The sequence below is a fragment of the Silurus aristotelis genome (genome assembly GCF_946808225.1).
Source record: "Silurus aristotelis genome assembly, chromosome: 8".
NCBI classification, from domain to species: domain Eukaryota; kingdom Metazoa; phylum Chordata; class Actinopteri; order Siluriformes; family Siluridae; genus Silurus; species Silurus aristotelis.
Window position 1 is genome coordinate 22,095,670 of NC_139581.1, and position 27,986 is coordinate 22,123,655.

The 27,986-nt window shown below is 44.1% G+C and overlaps 1 protein-coding gene and 1 long non-coding RNA gene across 4 annotated transcripts; both read right to left on the minus strand.

Annotated features, from left to right (window-relative positions):
* Positions 1-27,952, minus strand: LOC310730328 (NLR family CARD domain-containing protein 3-like). 3 transcript variants are annotated; one of them, XM_083549207.1, is made up of 7 exons: positions 27,856-27,952; positions 18,117-18,170; positions 15,953-17,908; positions 15,490-15,684; positions 12,830-13,003; positions 1,906-2,079; positions 1-1,439 (listed from the first exon to the last, which is right to left on the minus strand). In XM_083549207.1, exons 1-7 carry the CDS (start codon positions 27,921-27,923, stop codon positions 1,433-1,435), a joined length of 2,628 nt encoding a protein of 875 aa, XP_083405333.1. In that variant the 5' UTR covers positions 27,924-27,952; the 3' UTR covers positions 1-1,432. The 3 variants fall into 3 exon arrangements, 1 of the variants encoding a protein (XP_083405333.1); XR_014534808.1 differs by lacking the exons at positions 1-1,439; positions 12,830-13,003 and adding an exon at positions 14,404-14,572 and having other exon boundaries at positions 1,991-2,079; XR_014534809.1 differs by lacking the exons at positions 1-1,439; positions 1,906-2,079 and adding an exon at positions 14,404-14,572 and having other exon boundaries at positions 12,880-13,003.
* LOC310730329 lies at positions 24,945-25,614 on the minus strand. The gene is made up of 2 exons (XR_014534810.1): positions 25,472-25,614; positions 24,945-25,395 (listed from the first exon to the last, which is right to left on the minus strand). It is a non-coding gene; the product is annotated as an uncharacterized lncRNA (long non-coding RNA).
* Positions 27,953-27,986: the final 34 nt, after the last annotated feature.

Sequence of the window (27,986 nt, forward strand, 5' to 3'; positions counted from 1 at the left end):
CTGTGTGAGGCGGCGCCCTATCTCCGTAGGCTGAGGTGAAGTCAGGGGTTCTGGACAAGGGGCTGTTCGTGGAGGGGTCTTCTGACAAGCAGGGAACTAAGGACCATGCTTAAAGTGTTGGAACTGCCTTTCAACGCGCTGCTCCCGAATCCTCCGGTCAATCCTGGTGGCCAGAGTGATTAGACCATCTAAGTCAACTGGTAACTCCCGGGCAGCCAGCTCATCCTTCACCCCTGTAGCAAGGCCTTGCAGGAAGGTGTCGTACAACGCGAAACGATCCCAACCGCTGTCGACGGCGTCTGTGCGGAAATCCACAGCGCATTCGGCAACCAAGTGACTACCCTGGGTAGCTGAGAGAAGAGACCGTGCAGCAACTGTGGAGTGGAAGTATTGAAGGTCTTACGGAGCTCCTCCGAGAAGGCGGACTGAAGAAGAACAGAAGGCGGACTGGCTCTCCCACTCGGCAGTCGCCCATCGCAGGGCCTTAACGGTCAGCAAGGATATCACATATGCCACCTCGGCTTTCTCGGTCAGGGATTAAGAAGGCTGGAGCTGGAAGATGACATTGCACTGTGTGAGGAAGGAGCGCAAGTTCCGGGTTCCCCAAAGAAACGTGCAGGCGGGGCTAGGTGAGGCTCTCCAGGGGTAGCCGTAGCTAGGACTGGTTGCGATTGTGGAACTGTCAATGGCTGCTGTGAGGTGATCTCAGTCGGCATAGCCGCCGCAGCTGGGGTGGTGAACCGGTCCAGGCGTTGCATGAGCTCCCGAAGTGCTGAGGCCAGATCCTGAAGTTGTTGGCCGTGGGAAGCCGATACCTGAGCTAGGGTGTTTAGAGTAACCCGGCGAATAGACAAAGAACAAATCCAAAACAACTGCAAATCCCAACAAACGATACAGGAAACAAAAACCCAACAAAAGTCCCAAAAAACATCAAATAAGTCCAAGCATGCAGCAAAGAAATTCAGGCAAAAACACAGAACAAAGATAATCAAAACCAAAAGGCAGAGCAGGGAAACAAAACTGAGACACAAGCCAAAAAAACATCCAAAAAACAAGCAGGCAATCTGGGAAAAAGGGCAGGAGTAATATCAGAAAATATCTGGGAAGAACAAAAATATAATCCGGCAGAGAGGGAGAGTTCATAGAGTCCTTAAATACAGGGCAGCGTGGGAAAACCTCAAAATAGCCGCTGACCGGGAAGTGCACGTTGCAAAACTGAAAGTGCGTGCCACGAACCCGGAAGACTGTGACAGTATCATAAAGATATAAACTCTTAAATACTAACTAAAGGACAAAGAAATACATGTGATTTGGACTCCTGCTCTGGGCTTTTCACATCAACTCCTCAGATGTCAGTCCTGTAGATAAACGTGTTCTCGGTTTGCAGAAATGCAGGAACACTGGAGTCTTCACACACAATTGTTTATTACCATTAAATTCTACAAGAGAAAGAATTGAATCAGTATTCTTCTATTCTAGAAGAATAAATTCTTCATGCTTATATAATATTTTTGGTAGAACATTTAGCGAGAACAAATGAGAAGGTGCAAAGATGGAAAAGGACCATTAGCATATATTTGCATCACATCACTGCACTTCAGCATTTATATGAATATTAAATCAACACCAAATAGCATTAAAGTTCATAATTCATCAAAATCCGAATCTATAATATATTATATTATATATTAAATATAGTGGTATTTTAACCCTGTGATCTGATATTTACTGGAATGGAAAGGAACCTAAATAATGCTAATGTGCTAATTGATGCTAATAATGCTAATTTATTAAACAATGCTAATGTACAAAATAACACTAAACTGCTAAATAATGCTAATGTGCTGAATAACGCTAATCATGACATTAGTTTCAGTGTTTATCTAAAACAGATTTTATACTCACTCCACTGTCTGTAGTTTGTAACATTTATCATCCTTCAGAGCAGAAAGACACTTTATTCCTAAATCTCCTATTTTATTCCGAGTCAGATTCAGATATCGCAGGTGTGAGGGGTTTGATCTCAGAGCTGAAGCGAGAGCAGCACAGCCTTCGTCTGATACTCCACAATCCTGCAACCTGCATATACACAATGAAATACACACTTCACTCTCTTAGTTTATGAACCGAAATATTTTGTGTTTTCAAATGTGTGCAGTTAAAGGGTGGGTGGGTGTTTAGGAAGGTATGTGATTACAGCAGGAATATAAACAATAGATTGCGTGTGGGTGTATGAGAGAGCCTTTTTTTTTTACTTTTTACAATCCTTTATTAGACATGTCATGTTATGTCCTAATGGGAGCAGCTGAAAGAATAATAAGAAGAATACAGTTAAAAGATGTGGGTAGGTGTGATTATTTAGCCAAACTCTGGTGCAAAGTAGAATTCTTTCTCTTTTACTGAACAAAGAGCTTCTCCACAAACACCACACAGCCTCAAACATCTTTAGAAAGTATCTTAAAAGTAAAAATTAACAACATTCCTGGATTTTGTAAGCCTGGAGAAGATTCTGTTTCCATGACAGTCAACATTTTGAGCCAATTTGTTTTTCCTGCCCAGGTATATGGTCAGTTTCGCTTGAACAAAAATAAAATTAATTAGTTGGCACCTGTTACTACTGACTCACTTAAATACAAGCATAAAACAGTGAAGATAAAAAGTCACATTAAAAAACCTTAAAATACGTTTTAAAAGCAAAAACAGTGACTGTAACCTGGAGCAGTGAATTAAATCAAGAAAAACAGTTTCTTTCTGTGAACAGAACGGACAGTCCTGTAAAACATCAGGGTTTAACATACAAATAAAAGAGTTCACAGAGATGATACAATGTAAAATCCTCCACTGGAGGTTGGCAGCTTTTTTAGTTAACGGTGGTTTGTACAGCATCTCCACTCTGGTTTAATATCATCATCCAGCACTGCTCCAAAGTCCACTGTCTAGACAAAAAAACTAATTGCACTGTTTATGCAGAATGTAGAGACAATGTTCTCATGTCGCCCCACATTTCCAATCACTAACACACACTCCTCTATACTCGCCCCGCATACCGTGCCGGCGAGTCAAACTCTCCTACAGCCTTGTGTTTGGAGAAGGCATGTTTCTCCTGCACGCTACTCACACACACACACACACACACACACACACACACACACACACACACACACACACACACACACACACACACACACACACACACACAGAGAGTTATTCTGAAATGTATTACGGAAAATATTTGCCAAAAAAATTGCCAACAAGCCAACCACTCTCTCACTCTTGATGTCACCCAAATGAGGATAGGTTCCCCTTTTTGAGTTTGGTTCCTCTCAAGGTTTCTTCCTCATTACATCTAAGGGAGTTTTTCCTTGCCACAGTCGCCGCGGCTGCTCATCAGGGATAAATGCACACCGTTCACCTTAACTGTTGATTTCTGTAAAGCTGCTTTGAGACAATGTCTGTTGTGAAAAGCGCTATAAAAATAATCTTGACTTGACTCTACACAATGTAAAATCCTTCACTGGAGGTTGGCAGCTTTTTTAGTTAACGGTGGTTTGTACAGTGTCTCCACTCTGGTTTAATATCATCATGCAGCACTGCTCCAAAGTCCACTGTGACTTTATTGGGTTAACAAAGATTTTTCCGGGTCCGGTTCAGCCGAGCAGGGCTTCTCCTGGTCAGGTTTTGCTGAGCAGGACTTTTCTAGGCCCAGTTTAGCCGAGCAGGGCTTCTCCTCAACCGGTTCGGCCGGGCAGGACTTCTCCCAGTCCGGTTTAGACAAGCAGGAGTTTCTCTGAGGTGGGTACGTCACTAATGGAGCTCTGGGCTGCAGTCTGAGTTTGGGGATCACCCTTAATAGGCCATGGTGCCCTGTGTTAAAGTGTGGTATTTTCATGTAAAAACAGGAGTCCATATTCTTTGAACTGACCAACGTGGTCTGCCTTTATTATACAGTCTGCAAAACACAGTGTCCTAACCAAGACTCACTTCTTCTCTCACCCTCCGCCTCCCCGCCTAGCATGGCCCTTGTTCGCCCCCTAGTGGCAGGTATAACCTGAACAGACATTACAATAATTCCATATTGTTACATCCTTTCTCTTTTAGAAAGTTTTCTTTTCCCTGAAACACATTTGCAAACAGTAAATGCAAATAGAAATTTACTTTCCAATGTACAAAAAGTTTTTTTTTTTTCCTTTTTTTACATAAATGCCATTACCCAACATAACAAAATGGCTTTAACATCTCAAAACTTTACATTCCATTTTTTTTTTTTTTTTCTCTTTTTTTTTTTTTTTTTTAAACGTCACTGAAATGCCAGTTCAAGTAGTAAAGTCCTTGTAGCGTTGAGGCTGACGAACAACTCTACCACATCTGGTCATCTTCATCACATCACTGCTACAGTTATCGCTCTGAGTTTGAGGGCACTGCTGGGATATTACAGTGTCTGTATGGGTACCCGGAGTGTTTACTGTCTCTATATCAACCACCTCCGTTTGAGGAACAACATGGGCGCGTCTGAGGTGTCTACGGTTCCTCCTGAGAACTGCACCCGAATCCATTTCAACCTCGTATGATCTAGAGTCCACCGGTCTTTTCACCTTGCCCAGCTTCCATTTGGTGTGCGGCTCAAATAGCTGCACTCTGACCGTGTCACCTGATCGTAGGGCATCTAGATCCCTGGCTGATCGGTTGTAGTATGTACATTGATGCTGTTGGTTGCTAAACAGTGCCTGCTCCACTTGAACCACTTGAGGCTGAAGAAGGCTGTTTTTCGCCGGCAACAGAGACCTCGTTCGACGGTTCAGCAATCTTTGAGCTGGGCTGCTCTCCAGTCCTTGTGATGGTGTGTTACGATGGTCCAAGAGCGCGAGATAGGGGTCTTGTCCAGAAGCTTTGGCTTTGTATAACAGTCTCTTTGCCGTTTTAACGGCAGACTCTGCCTTGCCGTTACTCTGTGGGTAACCTGGTGATGAGGTTTTGTGGTCAAATTCCCACCGTTGGCTGAATCTTTGGAGCTCTTGAGATGAATATTGAGGTCCATTGTCTGAGACTACTGTGTTGGGAATGCCGTATCTAGCAAAATGTGCTTTTAGCTTCTTTATCACCGTAGTGGCTTTTGTGTCTGGCAAAAAGTCTATTTCCCAAAAATTGGAATAGTAGTCGACTGTTGCAAGGTAGTTTTTGTTATCAAAATGAAATAGGTCAACACCTACTTTGGCCCATGGCCTGCTTGGCACATCGTGTGGGATGAGCGTTTCTCTGTGCTGTTTGTCATCCACTGACCTGCAGATGTCACAGCAAGCTATGTGTGTCTTTATGTGGTCGTTCATACCAATCCAGTAGACACATTCTCTGGCCCTTCGTAGACATCCTTCTGCCCCGAGATGTGAGGAGTGCAGGCGGGTGATGTCTTTCTGCAGTGATAATGGAATAACAGCACGTTCACCCCGAAACACAATGCCGTCCTGATAACTTAATTCCTCCTGGAATGAGAAGTAAGGTTTGATTTCCTGAGGCATGGCCCTTTTGTCCGATGGCCAACCCTGGTTCATTAGTCGGATCACAGTTTGTAGAGTTTTGTCATCTTTTGTAGCTGTCCTGATCTGGCTTAAACTGTCACCAGAAATGGGTAAGTGTTGTACCATATTAACCGTCTCTAATTCAGCTTCTACAGAGCTCCGAGATGTGCATTCTGGGAGATATGCTCTGCTTAAGGTGTCTGCCAGTAACATGTCTTTGCCAGGAACATACACTACAGTCAGGTCATATTTCTGAATACGTAGCATCATTCTCTGAAGTCTCTTGGGCGCGCTCAAAAGAGGTTTTCTAACTATGGACTCCAACGGCTTATGGTCAGATTGCACAGTAACTTTGCGACCATACGTGTACTGATGAAACTTCTCTACACTGAACACCATAGCTAGAAACTCTTTCTCAATCTGGGCATAACCCCGCTCAGTCTGTGTGAGTGCTCTGCTTGCAAAGGCGATGGGCTTACCCTTTTGCATGAGTGCAGCTCCCAAACCTGTGTCCGATGCATCACATTGCACTACGAGGTCCTCCTCTGGGCAGTAGTACTTCAAAACAGGAGCATATACAATAGTCTTTTTTAATTTCACATAAGCATTCTCATGTTGCTCCGACCAGTCCCAGTCTGTGTCTTTGTGTGTCAACTGCCGCAACACTTCACACTGGTCTGAAAGGTGTGGGCAAAACTTAGCCAAGTAGTTTACCATACCTAAGAGTCTCTGTACTGCTTTCAAATCTGTAGGTCCCGGCATGCGTTCAATAGCAAGGACCTTGTCTGGATCCACTTTCAGTCCATTTGCTGTCAGGCGGTGCCCAATGTATGTACACTCCCTCTTCCTCAGCTTGAACTTGTCTGGGTTCAGCTTGATGTTCTTTTGTCTGCACCGCTCCAGGAACAATTTCAGCTTCGCATCATGGTCTCCCTCTGCCACCTTCTGCGTCTCCCCCTGACCTGTAATGAGCACATCATCCGCAATAATGTATAGGCCCGGTAACCTGTCCAGTGCTTGGGTCAGTTTTCGCTGGAAAACGTCCGGTGCCGGACTTATTCCCATGGGCATCCTTAGCCATCTGAAGCGGCCAAACGGGGTGGAGAACGTAGTCAGATAACTGGATTTCTCTTCAAGCTTGACATGCCAAAACCCGCTTTTGACGTCACACACTGTGAACACTTTAGCTTTAGACATATCGGGTAGTACATCCTCAATGGTTTGTAGTGGGAAGTGACTGCGCTTGAGTGCCTTGTTGAGGGGCTTTGGATCAATGCACACTCTAGGTTTACCGTTTTGCTTTTGCACCACCACCATGCTACTGATCCAGTCCGTGCTGCAGTCTACTGGTGTGATAATACCTCTGTGCTCAAGGTCCCGAAGCTCCTCTTTCAGCGGTTTCATCAGGGCGACCGGAACACGCCGCTTTGGAAGTTGCACAGGTTTCACACTCTCATCTACTTCCATTTTGTATTCCCCTTCCAGACAACCGTCTCCTGTGAACACATCTGCAAAATCTGTCTTTATTTGTTCTATTGTCCATTGTCCTTTTGTGTCTCTCACTGTTGTCACAATGCTGTCAATAGCCATAATGTTTTCATAGTGTACTTTTATGAGTTTCATGGCCTCACTGGCTCTCTTACCAATCAGTGGTACATTACAACCTCTGTCCACAACCTGAAACTCTAGCTGGTACAGTTTTTTGTTTCTAGGGTGTCTTAATTTCACTTTACATCTACCCAGTGGCTTCACTTGGCTTCCATTGTACATCACTAACACAGAATTTGTGTCCTCAAGCTTAGCATCTGTGTTCAGCATGTTAATAGGCAAAACATTACATGTAGCTCCACAATCGATCTGAAATTTTATAATATCTTTCCCTAGGAGCATGCCTGCAAATAACTGGGAGTCATTACTTTTGTTAGAGTCAACAGCATTCACATTTTCACTTTCTGCTACATCTCTAACACACAGTATGTCCTCATATTTACTTTCACATTCAGTAACCTTATGCACAGATTTCATCTTCTTTGGTTTAATGTGGGCTTTACACTTAACCGCAAAGTGGTTTTCCTTACCACACTTTTTGCATTTCTTCCCAAATGCTGGACATTTCTGTTTGCTCCTCTCATGTGTCTTGCCGCAAAACTTGCAATCCACGGTGCTTTCTTTCTGCTGTAGGCGCGAAGCTCCTTGCACTGCGTGAACTTCTTCCACTGTGTGTCCCGCTATGGCCTTGCAGTTTTCCCACGACCACTCAGCAGCTCTGCAAAGTTGAACGCAAATGTCCAATGTCATGTCTTTCTCCCGTAACAGTCTCTCTCGCATGTTGCTGCTGTCAATCCCACATACGATCCTGTCCCGAATGAGTGAGTCTCTCAATGTCCCAAAGTTGCATGTTTTTGCTAGCACTTGAGTTCAGTAACATAGCCATCTATGGATTCACTGGGACCTTGATTTCTTGTGAAGAATTTGTACCGCTCCACTGTCTCGTTCACTTTAGGACTGCAGTAGTTATTAAACTTTTCAACGACATCCTTAATTGTCCAGTTCGACTGCGCTGTGTCTCCCATTAAGGTATCCAGTAGCTCTCTGCCACTCTCACCGACCAGATAACTGAAAAGCCTGACCTTTTTCTTCTCGTCGTCCTCGGCAACAGTTAACCCAATGTAGAGTTCAAACTCGTCTCTCCAAGACTTCCACGTTTTAGACAGGTTACTGGAGTCCAGACACAACGTCCGTGGAGGTCTAAGTCCGTCCATGTCGTTAGCGTTAGCTTGTTTAATCCGATGCTGATCCACGCTACACGTTAGCACTTAACCGTTTTCGGACTTCGCTAGCGCCTCTGCAACGAACCACTCAGACTTGGGCAAAAATCCACTTACGCTGCCACCATGTTAAAGTGTGGTATTTTCATGTAAAAACAGGAGTCCATATTCTTTGAACTGACCAACGTGGTCTGCCTTTATTATACAGTCTGCAAAACACAGTGTCCTAACCGAGACTCACTTCTTCTCTCACCCTCCGCCTCCCCGCCTAGCATGGCCCTTGTTCGCCCCCTAGTGGCAGGTATAACCTGAACAGACATTACAATAATTCCATATTGTTACACCCTGCAGTAGCAGTTGCAGTTTCCATGCTTTGGAGATCCTCCTGAAGCTAGTGTCACCCTCTCTGTCCAACTCTTTGGCTACTGACTCTGGGAGCTTAAGCAGGTCCTTGAGGAAGCTCCCCTCCACTTCATGTGCTCCTGATCTCTCACTGCTATACAGCTTTGAATAGAAGCTGACTGTCTGCTGGCGAATTTCAGAAGGCTCTGACACGAGATCCCCTAATTCTGTTCGCACAGCATGCAAAATCTTTCCTGTCCATTCTTTTGTTCTAAACTGAAAAATAACTTAGAACGAGCATCCATCTCAGTGCCTCTTGTCCAACAGGTCATTCATTTTGGCTTTTTTATTTTTGAGGGCTTCAATATGCCCTTGATTTCCTGTGGCCTCCAAATGCTGGAGTTGCACTGTCTCTATCTTTAGAGTTTTTAGAGATCTTGCAATGTCACTTGTGACATCGAGAGTGCACTGTTGACAAAAAACATTTATTTGTGCTTTTGTTAAATCCCACCAAGTCAAGTCAAGAAGATTTTATTGTCATTTCAACCATATATACACTCACCGGCCACTTTATTAGGTACACCTTACTAGTACCGGGTTGGACCCCCTTTTGCCTTTAGAACTGCCTTAATCCTTCGTGGCATAGATTCAACAAGGTACTTGAAACATTCCTCAAAGATTTTGGTCTATATTGACATGATAGCATCACACAGTTGCTGCAGATTTGTCGGCTGCACATTCATGCTGCAAATCTCCCGTTCCACCACATCCCAAAGGTGCTCTATCGGATTGAAATCTGGTGACTGTGGAGGCCATTTAAGTACAGTAAACTCATTGTCATGTTTAGTCCCAACCATCAGAAGATGGGTAGACTGTGGTCATAAAGGGATGGACATGGTCAGCATGGTAATGGTCAAGTTCAGTCCCAGCCTTTAGAAGATGGGTACACTGTGGTCAAAAAGGGATGGACATGGTCAGCAACAATACTGCCGCTCACTGGATATTTTTTCATTTTCGGACCATTCTCTGTAAACCCTAAAGATGGTTGTATGTGAAAATCCCAGTAGATCAGCAGTTTCTGAAATACTTAGACCAGCCCGTCGGACACCAACAACCATGCCAAGTTCAAAGTAACTTAAATCACCTTTCTTTCCCATTCTGACGCTCGGGTTTGAACTGCAGCAGATCATCTTGACCATGTCTACATACCTAAATGCATTGAGTTGCTGCCATGTGATTGGCTGATTAGAAATTTGCGTTAATGAGCAGTTGAACAGGTGTACTTAATAAAGTGGCCGGTGAGTGTAGCTAACGCAATACACAGTGAAATGAAACAACGTTCCTCCAGAACCCTGATGCTACATTAAACAACAATTACAGAAACAGAAAACAGACGGCTAAGGACTAGTAAGTGTCCTTGCCACATATATTGCATGTGTGCAACCTGGTGTAAACAGTGCAAAGGCAACACAAGACAGTTCAAGACAACACGGCAGTTTAAGACAACACAAGACAGCTCCGCCAGTAAACCTGTTGTAACGAGACAAAGTAAACAGTAGCCAAAATGTAAACAAAATGTTGTGCAAAAGAGCAATATAGCAGCAGTTCAGAAAAGATGTGTAAAAAAAAAAGGCATGTAAACAGTTTATAGTAATGAAGTGATGTAACTTGAGTGGTACTGAAGTCATGGGTGTGCGAAGTGAGAACGAGTGTGTGTTGAGTCCGGGTTGTACAGATCAGTCACACATGTGTGTGTGTGTGTGTGTGTGTGTGTGTGTGTGTGTGTGAGAGAGAGAGTTCAGTTTAGTTCATTTCAGTTCAGTTCTTGGTTAGGAAGCCTGATGGCTTGAGGAAAGAAGCTGTTACACAGTCTGGAATGCTTCGGAACCGCTTTCCTGAAGGCAGGAGGGTGAAGAGTGTGTGTGATGGGTGTGTGGGGTCGTCCACAATGCTGTTGGCTTTGCGGATGCAGCATGTGGTGTAAATGTCCATGATAGAGGGGAGAGAGACTCCGATGATTTTCTCAGCTGTCCTCACTCTCCTCTGTAGGGTCTTGAGAGCCGAGACGGTGCAGTTCCCAAACCAGGAAGTGATGCTCTCACTGGTCCCTCTGTAGAACGTCGTCAGGATGGGGGGGAGAGAGATGGGCTTTCCTCAGCCTTCTCAGGAAGTAGAGACCCTGCTGGTGCTCTTGACGATCTCCACGGAGGATCAGTGAAGAATGGTCACTCTGTGTTCTCCTGAAGTCAACAACCATCTCTTTAGTTTTGTCAACGTTTAGAGACAGGTTGTTGGCTCCACAACAACAGGGTGTTAACTGTTGCACCTCCTCTCTGTATGCTGACTCATCGTTTTTGCTGATGATGCCCACCACAGTCGTGTCATCCGCAAACTTAATGATGTGATTTGAGCTGTGCATTGCTACACAGTCATAAGTCAGCAGAGTGAACAGCAGTGGACTCAGCACACAGCCCTGAGGTGCTACAGTGCTCAGTGTGGTGGTGCTGGAGATGATGTTTCCGATCCGGAGTGACTAAGGTCTCAAAGTCAGGAAGTCCAGGATCCAATTACAGAAGAGAAGTGTTCAGGCCCAGTAGGTTCAGCTTCTCAATCAGGTGCTGAGGGATGATCGTGTTGAATGCTGAGCTGAAGTCTATGAAAAGCATCCGTACATAAGAGTCCTTGTTGTCCAGGTGGGTGAGGGCCAGATGAAGGGTCGTGTAGATGGCATCGTCCGTGGACTAGTTTGGATGTTACGCGAACTGCATGGGGTCCAGTGCGGGTGGAAGCTGGGTCTTGATGTGCCTCATGACGAGCCTCTCAAAGCACTTCATTACGATGGATGTGAGCACGACGGGACGATAGTCATTGAGGCAGGAGACAATAGACTTGATAGTCGTCGTCTTGAGGCATGTGGGAACAATGGCGCTGCTCAGGGAGATGTTGAAGATGTCGGTGAAGACATCCGCTAGCTGTTGTGCACATTCCCTAAACACTCTGCCAAGAATGTTGTATGGTGCAGCAGACTTCTGTGGGTTAACTCTGCATAGAGTTTTCCTCACTTCAGCTGTGGTTAGACAGAGCACCTGGTCACTGGGAGGTGCTGCACCTTGTTGTTCTGCACCTTAAACTGGGCATAGAAGTCGTTCAGTGCATCTGGGAGGGAGGCATCACGGTCACAAATCAGGTGATGTCGTCTTCTAGTTTGTGATCACCTGGATGCCCTGCCACATGCGCCGGGTGTCTCCGATGTCCTAGAAGTGACTATGATTTCTCTTGCCGTGTGTGAGCTTCGCCTCTCTGATGGCACGGGACAGTTTGGCCCTTGATGTCTTTAAGGCCATCTTGTCCCCTGCTCTGAAGGGGAAGTCTCTTTTTTTTTTAGCAGCGCACGCACCTTGGCGGTCATCCATGGCTTCTGATTAGAGCGTGTAGTAAAGGTCTTGGGGGTGGTCACGTCATCAATGCACTTGCCGATCTAGCTGGTCACTGTTGACGTGTACTTCTCCAAGTTGATGAAATCGCAGTTGGTTGCAGCTTCCCTGAACATGTCCCAGTCAGTGCATTCAAAGCAGTCCTGGAGAGCAGACATGGATCCTGCTAGCCAGGTTCTTACCTGCTTTCGAGCTGGTCTTGAACGCCTGATGAGTGGTCTGTATGGTGGTATCAGCAAAACAGAAATGTGGTCTGAGTACCCAAGGTGGGGGCGGGGCTTTGCCCAGTATGCGCCCCGGATGTTTGTGTAAACAACATCCATCGTGTTTTCTCCTCTGGTTGAAAAGTCCACATTCTTATGAAATTTAGGAAGCACAGTCCTGAGATTTGCATGGTTGAAATCTCCGGTGACAATAAAAAATCTGTCAGGGTGTGTGTTTTGTAGTTCGCTAATGGTCCCGTAGAGTACACTGAGCGCTTCTTTAGCATTAGCGCTAGGTGGTATGTACACTCCGAACACAATAGCGGTGGTAAATTCACGGGGTAAATTAAAAGGTCTACATCTCACAACCATAAACTCCAACAGCGATGAGCAGTAACTGGAAATAAGGACAGAGTTATTACACCATTCTGTGTTAATGTAAACACACAGACCGCGGCTAGCCCGTCCAGCTGATTGGTGGTGTCAGGAACTCTGTTGCTCCTTCTCACTATTAGAGAATGTGTGTTATTGAGGAGCAGGTCATGTGACTCTCAGAGAGATGATCTTACCCCAGTTTTTCCAGTTTACAGTGACAATTCTCCAGTACAGCAGAGAGAAACTTCACTCCTGAGTCTCCTACTTTATTCATATACAGATTCAGTTCTCTCAGGTGTGGGGGGTTTGATCTCAGAGCTGAAGCAAGAGCAGCACAGCCTTCATCTGATACTCCACAATACTGCAACCTGCAGATACACAAAAACACACACTTCACTCTCTTTGTTTCTACACATTACACATCCTTTGTGTAATTTGAAATATGTGTTTGTGTGTGTGTGTGTGTGTGTGTGTGTGTGTGTGTGTGTGAGTGAAAGAGAGAGAGAGAGAGAGAGAGAGAGAGAGAGAGAGAGAGAGAGAGAGAGAAATAGAGTGTGTGTGTTTGTGTGAGAGTTTGAGTGTTTGTGAGATAGAGACAGAGAGAGAGAGAGAGAGAGAGAGAGAGAGAGAGAGAGTGTGTGTGTGTGTGTGTGTGTGTGTAAGAGAGAAAACAGGACATGTATGTAGTTTGTGTTACTGAAAATGACAGTTTCACAGTCATTTCAGACACATTGCAGTGGTTTTAAGTCACGTTTTGTGCTGCAGCTTTACACATACACTGGAGATCAAAATTAGAGAACAATTTATAAACAATTGAACAATTCTGAGATAATGGAGAAAGACTGAACCCAAAGTGTGTAAAGAAGTCAGTGAAAAGGTAGTGGAAGTGTCATGGTTTGGGGCATGTTTTCTGCAGCAGGAGTTGGGCCTCTTATACAGCTACATGGCAGAGTGAATGCAAATGTTTATTAAAACCTTCTTCAACAATATTTGGTTCCTTCCCTGCGTTCATCACCCAATCAGCCCACAGTGTTCATGCAGGACAACGCTCCATGTCACACAGCAAAATGGGTAAAGCAGTTACTTGAAACTGAAAACATTGAAATAATGACATGGCCTGCCCAGAGTCCTGATCTCAACCCAATAGAGAACCTCTGGAAAATCATTGGAGACAAAGTTATGGCCAAGAAACCCACTACAGTCACCGAACTGTGGAGGAGACTGGAAGAAAAGTGGACCAAAATCACACCAGAGCAGTGTGAGAGACTAGTGATGTCCTGTGGCCGCAGGTGTGCTGAAGTCATTCAGAGCAGAGGCCTGTACACTTCCTACTAATTGCTGACTGTTGTAACCTTCAGAAAATTTTGTTGTAATCTTTTTCCATGCTACAGTCATTGTTCTCTAATTTTGATCAGTGTGTTTTCTGCAAAATAATGTTTTTTTTTTTTTATGCCTTAGTTATTTTGTGGAAAAGGTGTTCTGGTAGCATGGTATGGACAGGACAAAAACTCCTTCAACTGTTAAACAGTGAAGATGACATTATTTCAGAATTGTTCAATTGTTTATAAATTGTTCTCTAATTTTGATCTCCAGTTTACGTATATCGTACTCAAAGCCTCTGTGACAAATCATCAGTGTGCAGTAAAAAGGAACAAACTTCCTCCTCAGAACATTGATGCTGAAACGAAAAGTTCTGCTTCAGTCTCATTGTTAAAGAATGTACGTTACTGAGGAGCAGGTCATGTAACTTTTAGAGAGACGATCTTACCCCAGTTTCTCCAGTTTACATTGAGGATTCTCCAGTACAGAAGAGAGACACTTCACTCCTGAGTCTCCTACATTATTCCAAGACAGATTCTCTCAGGTGTGAGGGGTTTAATCTCAGAGCTGAAGCGAGAGCAGCACAGCCTTCATCTGATACTCCACAACACACCAACCTGCAGATACACAATTACATACACTTCACTCTCTCAGTTTCTACACATTAAACATACTTTGTGTGTTTTGAAATGATTGGTGTGTGTGTGTGAGAGAGAGAGAAAGGATCATTCAGTTTTGTCATTTTCTATTTTAAATAATTTTTTAATAGTTTAGTCCCCTCTAGTTCTACAATTTTTGCTCCAACTATCAGGAAATATCTCATGAAGTGGCTTCAGTATTTACATGTGCGATCGATCGATAGATACAAAAAATCAAATGACCAGTAGGCAGTGTAATGTGTATTACAGCTCATAGGCACAGCGGGGGATTAGAATGTATGAATGTAGAGGAAAAAACAGAACTAAATATAGGATTTTTTTACTCTTAGAAAAGCTTAAAAATTTGCAGTTCAACAAAGAAGTTGTAAAAGAACATAAGATGAATAAGAGCAGCAGCGCAAACACACGTCGCTCTGAAAAACAGAAAATGGAACTGGGAAGTCCAGAGCAATGCAAGCTGGCACACACTTCAGAATTCTGCAGATGGAGCAGAGGGGAATCTCTGACAATGAAAAATAATATGGTAAGACGTCTCCCTTCTCTTGTTCAATCACAAGATAATATTAAACCTGACTAATGATTATTGCTGTGAATGAGATTCCTGTCATTATGTGTACAAGAGGTGTCAAGGTATTGCTGGTTTCTGTTCAAAGTCATGAATCAGGTTCTTTCTCTCTGTGTAACTGGATTTTTATTCACACATGGATCTAATTCTCAGTGCATTAATGATTAGTGGAAGTGAAAAGTTTTATCACTGATAGATTTGTTCTGGATGTTGTACTGCTACAGCAAATTTCACCTGAAAAACAACACTGTATACAACAATTCACTGCAGCTTTAGAGAGTTCTTGTGTCTCTTAGAGAGATGATCTTACCCCAGATCTTGCACTTTACACTCAGGATTCTCCAGTAGAGTAGAGAGACGCTTCATGTCCAATGCTCTCATATAATCACCAGACAGTTTCAGCGTATTGACAGTCAGATGCAGTTCTCTCAGATTGGAGGTTTCTGAGTTGAGAACTGAGGTCAGAGCTTTTCCACTTTTCCATGTAATTTCACTGCACCAGATACTGAACGAAATAAAAAATAATGAACAGTAATGCAAAAGATCAAACAAGTCCTTAAAGCTCACTTTCAACATCACACACATCAGTTGAACACAATGATTAAATGGTGGAATAATAATAATTGACAGTCGGAGCTGTTCAGATTTGGCTTGGCGAGAGTTTCAGTTAAGGAACATCATGAAGTGTCCTGCAGAGTTCGATTCATCTCTATAGCCGTTTAATTTGTTCTCAACACTGTATCAGTAGAACAATTTCATTCAGCTTCATTTACATTGCTTTTCTGGATGCTGCAATCACAGGCATTACTCTCACAAGAATCTCGTCTCTGATCTTATCTGGAGTGATGTATTTATTCAGGTCAAATTCCTCCAGATCCTGTGCTGATGTCAGTAACACAAATGCCAGAGCAGACCACTGTGAAGGAGAAAGTTCATTTTGTGCTCCAGATTTCAGATACTGCTGGATTTCCTCCACTAGAGAATCATCACCCAGTTCATTCAGACAGTGGAACAGATTGATGGATTTCTCTGCAGAAAGATCTTCACTGATCTTCTTCTTGATGTACTGAACTGTTTCCATTTTGTTTTGGGAGCTACGTTCTGTCTGTGTTACTAAGGAATGTAGAAGTTTCTGATTGAATTTGAGTGAGAGACCCAGAAGAAAGCGGAGGAAAAGATCCAGATGTCCAGTCTGACTTTTTAAAGCATGATCTACAGCACACCAATGTACAACTGAAAGTTTCCTACAGACCTGATGCTGTTCAAGAACATTTCTCTGTTCCTTCATGGCGGTCAGGTGCACATACAGAGCTGCAAGATGTTCCTGAATGCTCAGATGAACAAAGCAGTACACTTTACTCTGGAGAAGCCCAAACTCCTCTCTGAAGATCTGCGTACACACACCTGAATACACTGCTGCTTCTGTCACATCAATGCCACACTCTCTCAGGTCTTCCTCATAGAAGATCAGGTTTTGTTTCTTCAGCTGCTGGAAAGCCAGTTTCCCCAGTTTGAGAAGCATTTCTTCATCGCTCTCCTGCTTCTGTAGGTACTTCTCTCTTATGATGTTGGTCTGAATGATGAGGAAGTGTGTGTACATTCGAGTCAGAGTCTTGGGGATCTCTCCACTCTCTGCTTCACCCAACATTCTCTCTAGAACTGCAGCTGAAATCCAGCAGAACACTGGGATGTGGCACATGATGTAGAGGCTTCTTAATGACTTCAGGTGTGTGATGATCTTACTGGCCAGGTTCTGATCACTGATCCCCTTCCTGAAGTACTCCTCCTTCTGAGGGTTATTGAACCCTCGTATCTCTGTGACTCGATGGACACACTCAAAGGGGATTTGATCAGCTGCTGCTGGTCGGGAGGTGATCCAGATGAGAGCACAGGGAAGCAGGTTCCCTTTGATCAGGTTCATCAGCAGCACATGCACTGGTGCTGATTCAGTTACATCACACACTCTCACTGTCTTCTGGAAATCCAGAGGAAAACGACACTCATCCAAACCATCAAAAATAAACAAAATCTTTTCTAACCTGAAAATGTCTATTTCTTTCATCTCCTTAAAGAACACACGAAGGAGCTCTATCAGACTCAGTTTCTGCTCCTTCATCAAATTCAGCTCTCTGAAAGGAAGTGGGAATATGAGGTGGATGTCCTGATTAGTTTTCCCTTCAGTCCAGTCCAGAACAAACTTCTGCACAGAGACTGTTTTTCCAATTCCAGCTACTCCCTTTGTCAGAACACTCCTGATGGGTTTTTCATCTTGTTCAGATAAGAAATTTGTCAGAACGTCCCTGATGCTTTTCTTTTGTTTAGATAAAAGCTTTTTTAGAACGTTCCTGATGGGTTCTTCATCTTGTTCAGATAAGAGCTTAGTCAGAACTCTCCTAATGGCTTCTTCATCTTGTTCAGATAAGAGCTCCGTCATAATGTTCCTGATGAATTTGTCTTGTTCAGGTAGGGGTTTAAAGAGGTCACTGCATTTGATTGGTGTGTCCTCAGTTGGTTTCCTCCTGGATGCTGCCTCGATCTGTTTCACCTCATGTTCTTTATTGACATCTCCACTGTCTCCCTCTGTGATGTAAAGTTCTGTGTAGATCTCATTCAGGAGTGTTCGGTTTTCCTGCTTTAGCATCACTCCATTCAAACACTGAAACCTCTTCATTAGATTGAATTTGAACTTCTTCTGGAATTCATCTACAGCACTGGATTCTGGGTCGTGTCTGTGACAGGGTGAAGTAGGAAGACATGGTTAGACATGTTCTCCAATGATTAGAGTAGAAGTTCACATTTTTCCTGCTAGATAGACCTTTATAAATGTTCTCACTGTGGGTTTACTTTATTCTACTAGAGGTTCACTCTGTAGTTACTAACAGCAAAGAGCTTTAGAATAGCAGTGTGTCAGTGTCATGGTGTTGGTTTTGATCGTACCCTGTAACTGTGAGGATGTTCTTCTCTCTTCTGTCTCCTGCCTTCTGTAGAACACTGGGAACAAAAACAATAAGTGTTAAAGATCTCAACTTTCCTCACTTTAATACTGGAGTTTAAACTTGAACACAGAGCTGAATACAACTTCAACATTGTGCACCTGGAGAATTAAATGTGCTCCTGTTTCCATTTCTTACTTTTTCCTACTTTTCTATTCTTCCTACACTCTCCTCCAAAAATATTGGAACAGGAAGTCCAGTTCTTTGGGTTTTTTTATTTGGATTTTAGAGTAAAAGATGAAAATGAAACAATAGTTTCGTATTCCAGCTTTCTGTTCCTGATCTTTACATCTAGATGTGTTACATCACTTAGAACACTGCACCGAACCTTTGAAAGTTGAAGCTTTGAAATGAAAGCTGAAATTTTGATCTCTCGTCTCACATCATCTTCTGTTGAAGATTTCCACCTACTCACATGGTTTTGGGAAGTGGGAGTTTAGGTTTAGGAAAATGCTGATTTTCATTCTGAATCAATTCTGTAATGTCAGTGATGTGATTTATGGTAAATAGTCACCTGTGTTTATTTTCTATTCATTTTACAGAAATACTCATCGCTTTTCATTCACACGCCAAGTAACAGTGACCTCAATGCTGCCTGTATTTTACCACTAAACAACAATCATCTTCCTTTACACTTAATACTAATTTATGCATTTTATTGTCTGATATTTTTTTTTACATTTTTATTTAATATAAGAACTCTTTATTTCCCCTGCTGTACACATGAATTATTTGATCTCCTGATGATTTTGTAAATTTACCCACTTACAAAGAAATTAACATTCTAGAATTTTGATGAAGGTTTATTTTAACAGAGACAGAAAAAAAATCCAGAAATAAACATTAAAAGGAAGGTTATAAATTAATTTGTATTTGATGGAGTGAAATAAATATTTGATCTCCTACCAAACAGAAGAATTCAGACTCCCACACACCCAAATTAGTCCTCTACCTTTAAGAAAGTTCTCCTAACATCAACTCATTATGTGTATAAAAGACACTCGTCAAAGAATCAACCACTTCTATTTAAACCTCTCAACCACCATGGGCAAGAAAAAAAGCTGTCAAAGGTCGTCAGGGACAAGATCGTAGACCAGTACAAGGCTAGAATGGTCTAAAAGACCATCAGATTGTTGCCTTGGCCGTATGTTTTTGGACATTGTTATGCTGGAAGACCCACCCATCTTCAGTGTTCTGGCTGAGGCCAGGAGGTTCTCATCCAAGATTGTACAGTGCATGGCCTTGTTCATGTGGTGAAGTCTTCCTGTACACTGAGCAGAGAAACAGCCCCGAAGCATAAGGTATCCTCCTCCATGTTTGACAGTGGGTATGGTGTTCTTGGGGTCATATTCAGCATTTCTCTGCCTCCAAACACAGTGATTCAAGTTAATGCCAAAGAGCTATATTTTGTGTTACCAATGGTTCCCTTTCAGGAACTCGAGCTGCGTCGAAAACGGTTTGGGAACGCCTTGCGTTGTTCACACTCTGAATCACGTGTGAAATAAAGCCAATAGGCAATTCGTGACGTCATCGGCGGGCGACGTTGCGTAAATCATGAAGATACAAAATAGGTGAGCGATGGTAGCATCATCAGCTTATTTTGTTCAGGTAAGTGCTTTGTGTGTGAATCTGTGCAGCCATGAGCTTTAAATGCAAACAGAATACCGACTGTGTGTTCCTTCTTGCCCTGCTTTATTCGGTGGGATACACTCAGCCAATGTGTTGTTTGCTTAGCTTAGAAGTATGCTTAGTCAGCTCTCAAGGGAGTAAACTGTTAACATTTTTAGCTGTGTAGCTTTGCACTCCCGCAGATCGCTCTCGACCTAGCAGAAGGCATGGAGACGGATGAGTCCTCTACAGCCTCTCCTGCTTGGCCGAGCTCCCTTTTCCTGGGAATGCACTCGCTTTGGTGGGTCCTTCTTCAGGCGCGTGTAACGCGAAGCTCCGTATTTCTTCCTCCAAGAAGGGAGAATTTTCGGATGCTTCTCCACAGACGTTGGGCTGAAGCAATGCTTTCCCAGCAAGCTGGATGAGGGTTTCCCGTGGCACAGCCTCTGCCCTGGGGCCTACCGTTTTTTCCCGACCTACACACTGAGGTGTCTAGGTCCTGGGAGACCCCATATGTGGCCCGTACCTTTGCCCCGCATTCGTTTTACGCAAATATAGTAGGGTTCAGGGAGTGCGGCTATGGGGAGATGCCCAGGGTTGAAGAGACACTAGCTGGCTAGCTCTCCCCAGGTGATGCATCGCTGGAGGCTTCAGCTCTTATATTCTAGTAGGTAGGCTTAAGGGGCGGCAGGTCAGGCCAGGGGTGGCTTCCACACGATGAGTGTGTTGCAGGCATATTAGGCTGACCTGCTATGAGAGATGGACGAGGGATTCAGCTCTGGGGCTAACCATTTAGGCGTTACGTCATGCTGCAACCTAACCCTCAGGGCCACCAAGGTACGGCGCGGCCATAGATCGGTCCTTGTAAACTTTATTAGCCACAGAAAGGCTTCTGTGGCTCACCCTGTAAGTGGAGATTTCCAACAGGGACAGGGCTTTCCTTCTGAATGCTCTGGTGGCTCCTCCTAGCCTGTTCAGGCGACGCTGTAGGTAAGGGCGATCCCTGACAGGTTCAAGGGACCACGGCGGTGTTTCAGTGGTACTTCCCTGCCGCTCTCATGGGGCACGGCTGGGCAGTGGGAAGCCCGAGAGCAGAGCATTGCCAACCGAACTCCGTCAGGGGGCCCAAGGGGTTCGGGTAAGCCCAAATAGATGGGGTCGGCCAACCTGAGGGTGGTCTTCTCCTCGAACAAATGAGCAGGGGTGCAGCGGCCCTGACATCCAAAATGCCCTATTTCGGGAAGGGCGGTTTACACCTCATTATACGGTGCCCATACCTCCTCGACACCACCAGGAGGCCAGACTGTTAGCTCTCCCACAAGATGTGCCTCAGAGCGCAGTCTCCCTCCATCGGGTGACTCCTTTCTTCCCCAATGGGGCTGGAGGGGACCCGAGCCTGCTTGGGAAGCATTCACAGCTGCAGGGGATTTCCCCAGCTGTTCTGAGGTCAAAAGCCAGTCTCTTAATCGGGGAGATCAGACTTCCAGGCAGATGGGGAGGCCAGGCTGTAATCTCTCCCACTAGATGTGCCTCAGCCTGCAGCCTCCCTCCTGCAGGTGTCTCCCTCCATTTTCAGGTGACTCCTTTCTTCCCCAATGACCCGAGCCTGCTTGGGAAGCATTCACAGCTGCAGGGGATTTCCCCAGCTGTTCTGAGGTCAAAAGCCAGTCTCTCAATCGGGGAGATCAGACTTCCGGGCAGATGGGGAGGCCAGGCTGTAATCTCTCCCACTAGATGTGCCTCAGCCTGCAGCCTTCCTCCTGCAGGTGTCTCCCTCCATTTTCTGGTGACTCCTTTCTTCCCCAATGGGGATGGAGGGGACCCGAGCCTGCTTGGGAAGCATTCACAGCTGCAGGGGATTTCCCCAGCTGTTCTGAGGTCAAAAGCCAGTCTCTCAATCGGGGAGATCAGACTTCCAGGCAGATGGGGAGGCCAGGCTGTAATCTCTCCCACTAGATGTGCCTCAGCCTGCAGCCTCCCTCCTGCAGGTGTCTCCCTCCATTTCTGCCTGAAAGATCGCTGCGGATGGAGGAGATCTGCCGCCTTTTTGGAGGCCCGAACGGCTGCAGGGCATTGCTCCAGCCACTCTGGGATGGTCAGAGACCAGGAAGTGTGCACCCTCCTAATTAAAGGGGCCATCGAGGTGGTTCCTTCCTTGGTCAGAGAGTCGGGCTACTACAGCCAGTACTTCGTTGTTCCGAAGAAGGATGGCGGAATGCAGTTGATCCTGGATCTGCGCTCCTTGAACCGTTTACTCATGAGGCTCATGTTCAGGATGCTCACTCTCAGGGAGATTGTGTCTCGGATCAAGTCCAAGGACTGGTTTGTCATGATAGATCTAAGGGACGCCTATTTCCACAAAGCCATCCTTCCTACTCACAAGAGGTGCCTGAGGTTTGCTTTTGGGGCGAAGCTTACCAATATCGGTTTCTCCATGGGCGTAAATTTCATTTAACAGTAGGGGGGACAATAAATATAAAATTTCATGAGCAATTTTTGAAGGGGGACACAAATAATACAGTCAAATTGTACTTACAGTATAAAGATATGACCACACAGTGAAAAACTTTGTTTCTATCATTATTCTTGTAGCACGGAGACTGCGTCAATTACAATAGTAATTCAAAGTGCCTTACGTAAATAAAGTAAAACTATCATAAAAAAATAATCACAACAATAAAAACAAGGAATTGAAAAACGTTTACCATTTTATTTACAAATTAAGACACAAGAACAGAATAGAAATTGATTATACAAAAAAATACAGTGGGGTCAGTTCAGACGTAGCACAGTGCTCATTTAGTAAATGCAGATATAAACAATATGCTAATTGTGTGTTAATGTTAAGTTAACATTATGCCAAGTCGTCCCAAATAAAACACTGAATGGGAAACAGCTTTGTTGTGTTAGTGTCAGTGCACTATGCTACAAGCTATTGTAAACAAGCTAACGTTCACTAGATAAGTCATATTTTAATCGCTAATAGAGCAGATTCATGGAAAATTAGATCAGTAATCAGCATTTTTGCCGCAATTAATTTATGAATGAGTCTGCATCAACTACATTAAAGAGAATCGCTTTATTTAAAGTGAATAAAATACCCTAGTTAATGGAGTTGAACATTAATTGACCCGCAGACACACACCTGACTCGTGTGTGTGTAGAGAAGGTGAGATGAACTGCGAACGCAGGCAGCGGGTCAAACCACTGTGAGGAAGGAAAGGGGGGACTCAACTGTTTCTAAATGCAATTTTTGCGTTTTTCTTTCCTACTTACACAATTATTTTAGGTATACATACATATATTTTACATATAATAGAGAATTTTTTTTATAATTTTTTTTTTTTTTGGGGTGGGGGGGGTACATGTTCCCCCCGGGATTTATGCCCACGGGTTCCTTCCATTTGGCCTAGCATTCTCACCCCACATCTTCACTAAGTGCATGAATGTGGCTCTAGCCCTGCTACGGTTTCAGGGCATCCACATTCTAAACTATCAACAATTGGTTGGTATTAGCTCGATCAGAGCTTCAGGCAGTCTGGCATCGAGATGTCAGTCTCGCCCACATGAAGGAATTGGGGTTAAGATTAAATGCAAAGAAGAGTGTGCTTTCTTCAGTACAGAGAACCACCTTCTTGGGTGAAGTGTGGGACTCAACCATGTTACACAATTGTCTCCTGCCCAGATCGAAGTCATCCTCACTGCAGTCAAGAGAGTAAAAGCAGGGCAGTCACTGACTGTGAGGCAGTTCCAGAGGCTGTGAGGCTCATGGTGGCAGCATCCAGTGTGATTTGACTTGGCCTCCTCCATTTGAGATTTTTCCAGTGGTGGCTCAGAGACAGAGGATTCTCCCGAAAGAGCAATTTTTCCCGTACTATCAAAGCCTCGAGGGACCTCCTTAGGAAATTCCTCCCAGGAGGGATCTCCTCTTTACCCCCGCCCAGAGTTATGGAAGCTGTGGCCCCTGGAGTGGGGGAGGGGGGCCGTTCCTACTGAGGTAGTAGAGACCATTCTCCATTCCAGAGCTCCCTCCACGAGGAGGTTGTATGCCGCTAAATGGCATCTGGTCACCACATGCTGCGAGTGCCACCAGGTGGACCCAGTTAACTGCCCAGTTGGTTCTGGAGTTCCTGCAGGAACAGTTTGCTGCAGGGTCCCTCCGCTATTGCGGCTTATTGTACTTCGCCAGTGGAGCAGTCACTGGGGAAGCACCCCCTTATGACATGTTTCCTACGCGGCACCCAGAGGCTGAGGCCCAGGACACGACCCAGAGTGCCTGTGTGGGACTTGGCCGTTGTGCTGGCGTCTCTATCTGAGCCCCACCTTCAAGCCCTTGGCCGAGGTGGCCCTTAGGTATCTGTCGCTTTAGACTGCTTTTCTCCTGGCAATTTCCTCCCTTAAGAGGGTAGGGGAACTACAGGTTCTTTCCGTAGCCCCATCTCTCCTGGGGGGTATTCCAGAAAGCTTGGTTAACTTACCATTTGATAAATCCTAACCTCTGGGTTGATTTACCCCAAACAGGCATACCATGAGTATGTCGGTTCCAAAACACCTGAGAAGAGTTAGTTTAATCAACCTCCAACTGGTTACCCAGAGGTAATGCGCATGCACGGTGCATATATAAAGACATTTTCAATGGATCGCCGAATTTCACGAGTCACCATGGAAACTCAAAGCGGAAAAAAGAGAGTGGTGTAGTTCACAGAGGCGGAGTTGGAGGTTTTAATGCCCTCTTATGAGGAGTTTAGGCCAATAATATTAAAAAGAAGCAATACAGCTGCATCGGCTAAAGCAAGAGAGTTGGCTTGGCAAAAAATAACGGACAGAGTAAATGCGTGAGTGTATTAAATTACAAATTTGGTATTGGCTCCCGTTTTATTATAATGCAAAATAATGAAGTATGACTTATACATCCTTTTGAATATTATATCACTATGAAAGCGTTTACTTTTCCTGCCATTTATTTCTTTAGTTTAAAATAATAATGTATATTCCTTATTTAATAAGGTGTAATCCTTCTGGAGCATATATATATATATATATATATATATATATATATATATATATATATATATATGTGTGTGTGTGTGTGTGTGTGTGTGTGTGTGTGTGTGTGTGTGTGTGTGTGTGTGTGTGTAAAGCAATATAAAAATAAAAAAAAACATTTTATTGAATTTTACTTTTATTGTTTTTCAGGAAATAAAGAAATAAACTGCCTGGCGGACCAGTGCAAAAAAATTAATAAAAGTAATTTTGACAGATCCTGTCTCTCAAAATTCTTCCGTCTCTGTTGGCCTCTAAAATCTGTAGGTGTTCCTCTGGGCCATCTTCCTCAATACAAGGAGGGTGGCTCTCTCCTCTTATAGTGGCAATATTGTGAAGCACAACACAAGCCACTATAATGTCGCATGCCCTCTCTGGACTAACCCGGAGCCCACGCAGACACTGAAACCGAGAATTGAGGATCCCTATAGTCATCTCCACCTTGGCCCGTGTTCGGCTGTGAGCCAGGTTAAACCGTGTCTCTGGTCCCGGCTCAGGTTCAGGGTAGGGTGTCATTAAATAGGGCAGACAAGGGTATCCTCTGTCCCCCAGCAAGTAACCATTGTACTGTCCTGTAATGATTGAAGTGTACAACACAAATATAGTAAAAAGGAAAAAAAATAACCAATTGTATAAAGTAAAACATACCCTGCTGAAATGTCTGGCATAATGATGACTCGCGGAAAATTCTGGCATCATGCACAGATCCTGGCCATTTTGCCTCGACATTGGTAATGATTTGGGTTGCCTCACATATTACCTAGTTAGTGGAAAAAGTAATGACTTAAATGATTTTAAGAAGGGAAAAATGTGTGTGTGTCAGACATACTGTACGAACAGCTCTACAAGGCTCTACACACAGTTGCCTTTCCCACATGCTCTGAATCGCCCACACGGTTTGTCACATTTGCGATATGAGGTTTTAAAAGACGTCATAAATAAACTAACAAATCTTTTGAAAAACGATAACGCTCTTTTAAATATTCATTAGGGTATGCAAACACATCAATACGCGGTCTTATAACCTTCTCCCGACGAACAAAACCTCGTATAATTTGTGCTTTTACGTCCACAGGATCCTCATCAAAAGGGCACGCCGAAGTTACACTGAAACATAACCTGCTCCCGAGCAGGTTATCTTCAGAGAGTCAGTTGCTATGGTTACATACATACCCAGAAAGTTACCTCCGTTTTTGGAACCGAAAGTTGAGGTTATCCACGAACTTACCCTTAAACATACCCAGGTATGTCACATAACCTGCTTTCTGGAATACCCCCCTGGAGTTTGCCCCTGGCATGGCCAGTGCTATCCTTTACCCTAAACCAGGGTATGTGCCTAAGTTGCCTGCGGCTCCCTCACGACCTGTCGTTTTGCAGGCATTCTGCACTCTTACTTTCCTAGCCCCTAACCTGGAAAAGCTAAATCAACTGTGTTTGAGCACTGGACACTAACCTCCACAGGACGAGTCTGTGTAGGAAGTCGGAGCAGCTATTCATCTGCTATAGCCCTTAGAAGAAAAGGTTTTCTGGCTAATGTGCAGACACTCAGCAGATGGATTGTGGATGCAATTTATTCGTGTTATGAGTCCTCTGGTCTTCCCACTCCTTTTGGAGTCAAGGCTCATTCCACCTGGGGTATGGCGGCCTCTACGGCCTGGTCCGCTGGAATTTCACTCCAGGACTTTGTAACGCTGCGGGCTGATCCACCCCGCTGACCTTTTGTCAGGTTTTACGACCTCGACATCAGAGCCACTCCCGGCTCCTCTGTCCTGCATGCAGGTTGTGCTCAGACACACTAGACAGAGACTGGTCAGTATGGCGTGGTTGGACACTCGTTCCCAAAGCGTTTTTGACGCAGTTCGAGTTCCTGAAAGGTAACGTCACTAGGTCACGTATGTAACCCTAGTTCCCTGAGGGAATGAGAGCTGCGTCAACGGGCCATACTCCCTGAATCCATGCAGCACTTACCTTTTTCAGAAGCTAATGTCGCTACCATAGCTCACCCATTTTGTAGCTTCCTGGTTTACGTGACGTCACCCGCTGATGACATCAAGACTAGCATATTGGCCGGATGTCACACGTGATTCAGAGCATGAACAACGCAAAGGCGTTCCCAAAGCATTTTTGACGCAGTTCTCATACCCTTAGGAAACTAGGGTTACATACGCAACCTAGTGACGTTTTCTTGGTGACTGTGGTTCAGCTCCTTTGAGATCATTAACAAGCTCCTCCGTGTAATTCTGTGCTGATCCCTTACCATTCTCAGAATTATCCTCCCCCCTTGAGATGAGATTTTGCATGGAGCTCCAGATGGAGGGTGACTGACTTCTCTTGTATTTCTTCCATTTCTTCCGAATTATCCCACCAGCAGTGGTCTCTTTCTCACCAAGATTCATGCTGATGGTCTTGTAGCCCATTCCAGCCTTGTGCAGGTCTGCAATCTCATTCCTGACATTCTTTGACAGCTCTCTCTCTCTCTCTCTCTCTCTCTCTCTCTCTCTCTCTATATATATATATATATATATATATATATATATATATACATATATATATATATATATATATATATATATATATATATATATATATATATATATATATATATATATATATATATATCACTGAATTTGAGGGTGGGGTTGAACTTGGTAGGTATCTTCAGCACTATGAGCTGAGGCTCTGCTTTTCTGTTCTTCACTGGACACCAGTTGTGGGTGTCTGTGATTGTGTGCATCAGTCAGTCAGGGTGCCTCACCCCCAAAAATGCTGCCTGCAGCTTTAATTATCATTAGTTTTTATTAGATATTGATTCCTATAGGGTTTTTTATTGTTTATATTAGCATTTTAGACATTACCTTTAATTCATTGTGACTTTAGTAAATATTTACACTTTAATTTAAAACATTTACTGAAAATTTTTTTTTAGAATCACTAAATACCAAGTAACTATAATATAAATCTAAACAGCTGCTAATGATGGTGTAGTGCAGCCATTAACTGTGACTTTAACTATGGGAATTATGGGATGTTACCTGTGTACAGGTGAGGAGATTCCAGTTCTAAAGGTCCAAGGTTCCCTCATAGACGCATCACTCTTCATGGAGACACAGCTGGGTTCTGGTGAGTGTGATTTCTGTAGTGTACCGTAGAAAATTAGAGACAT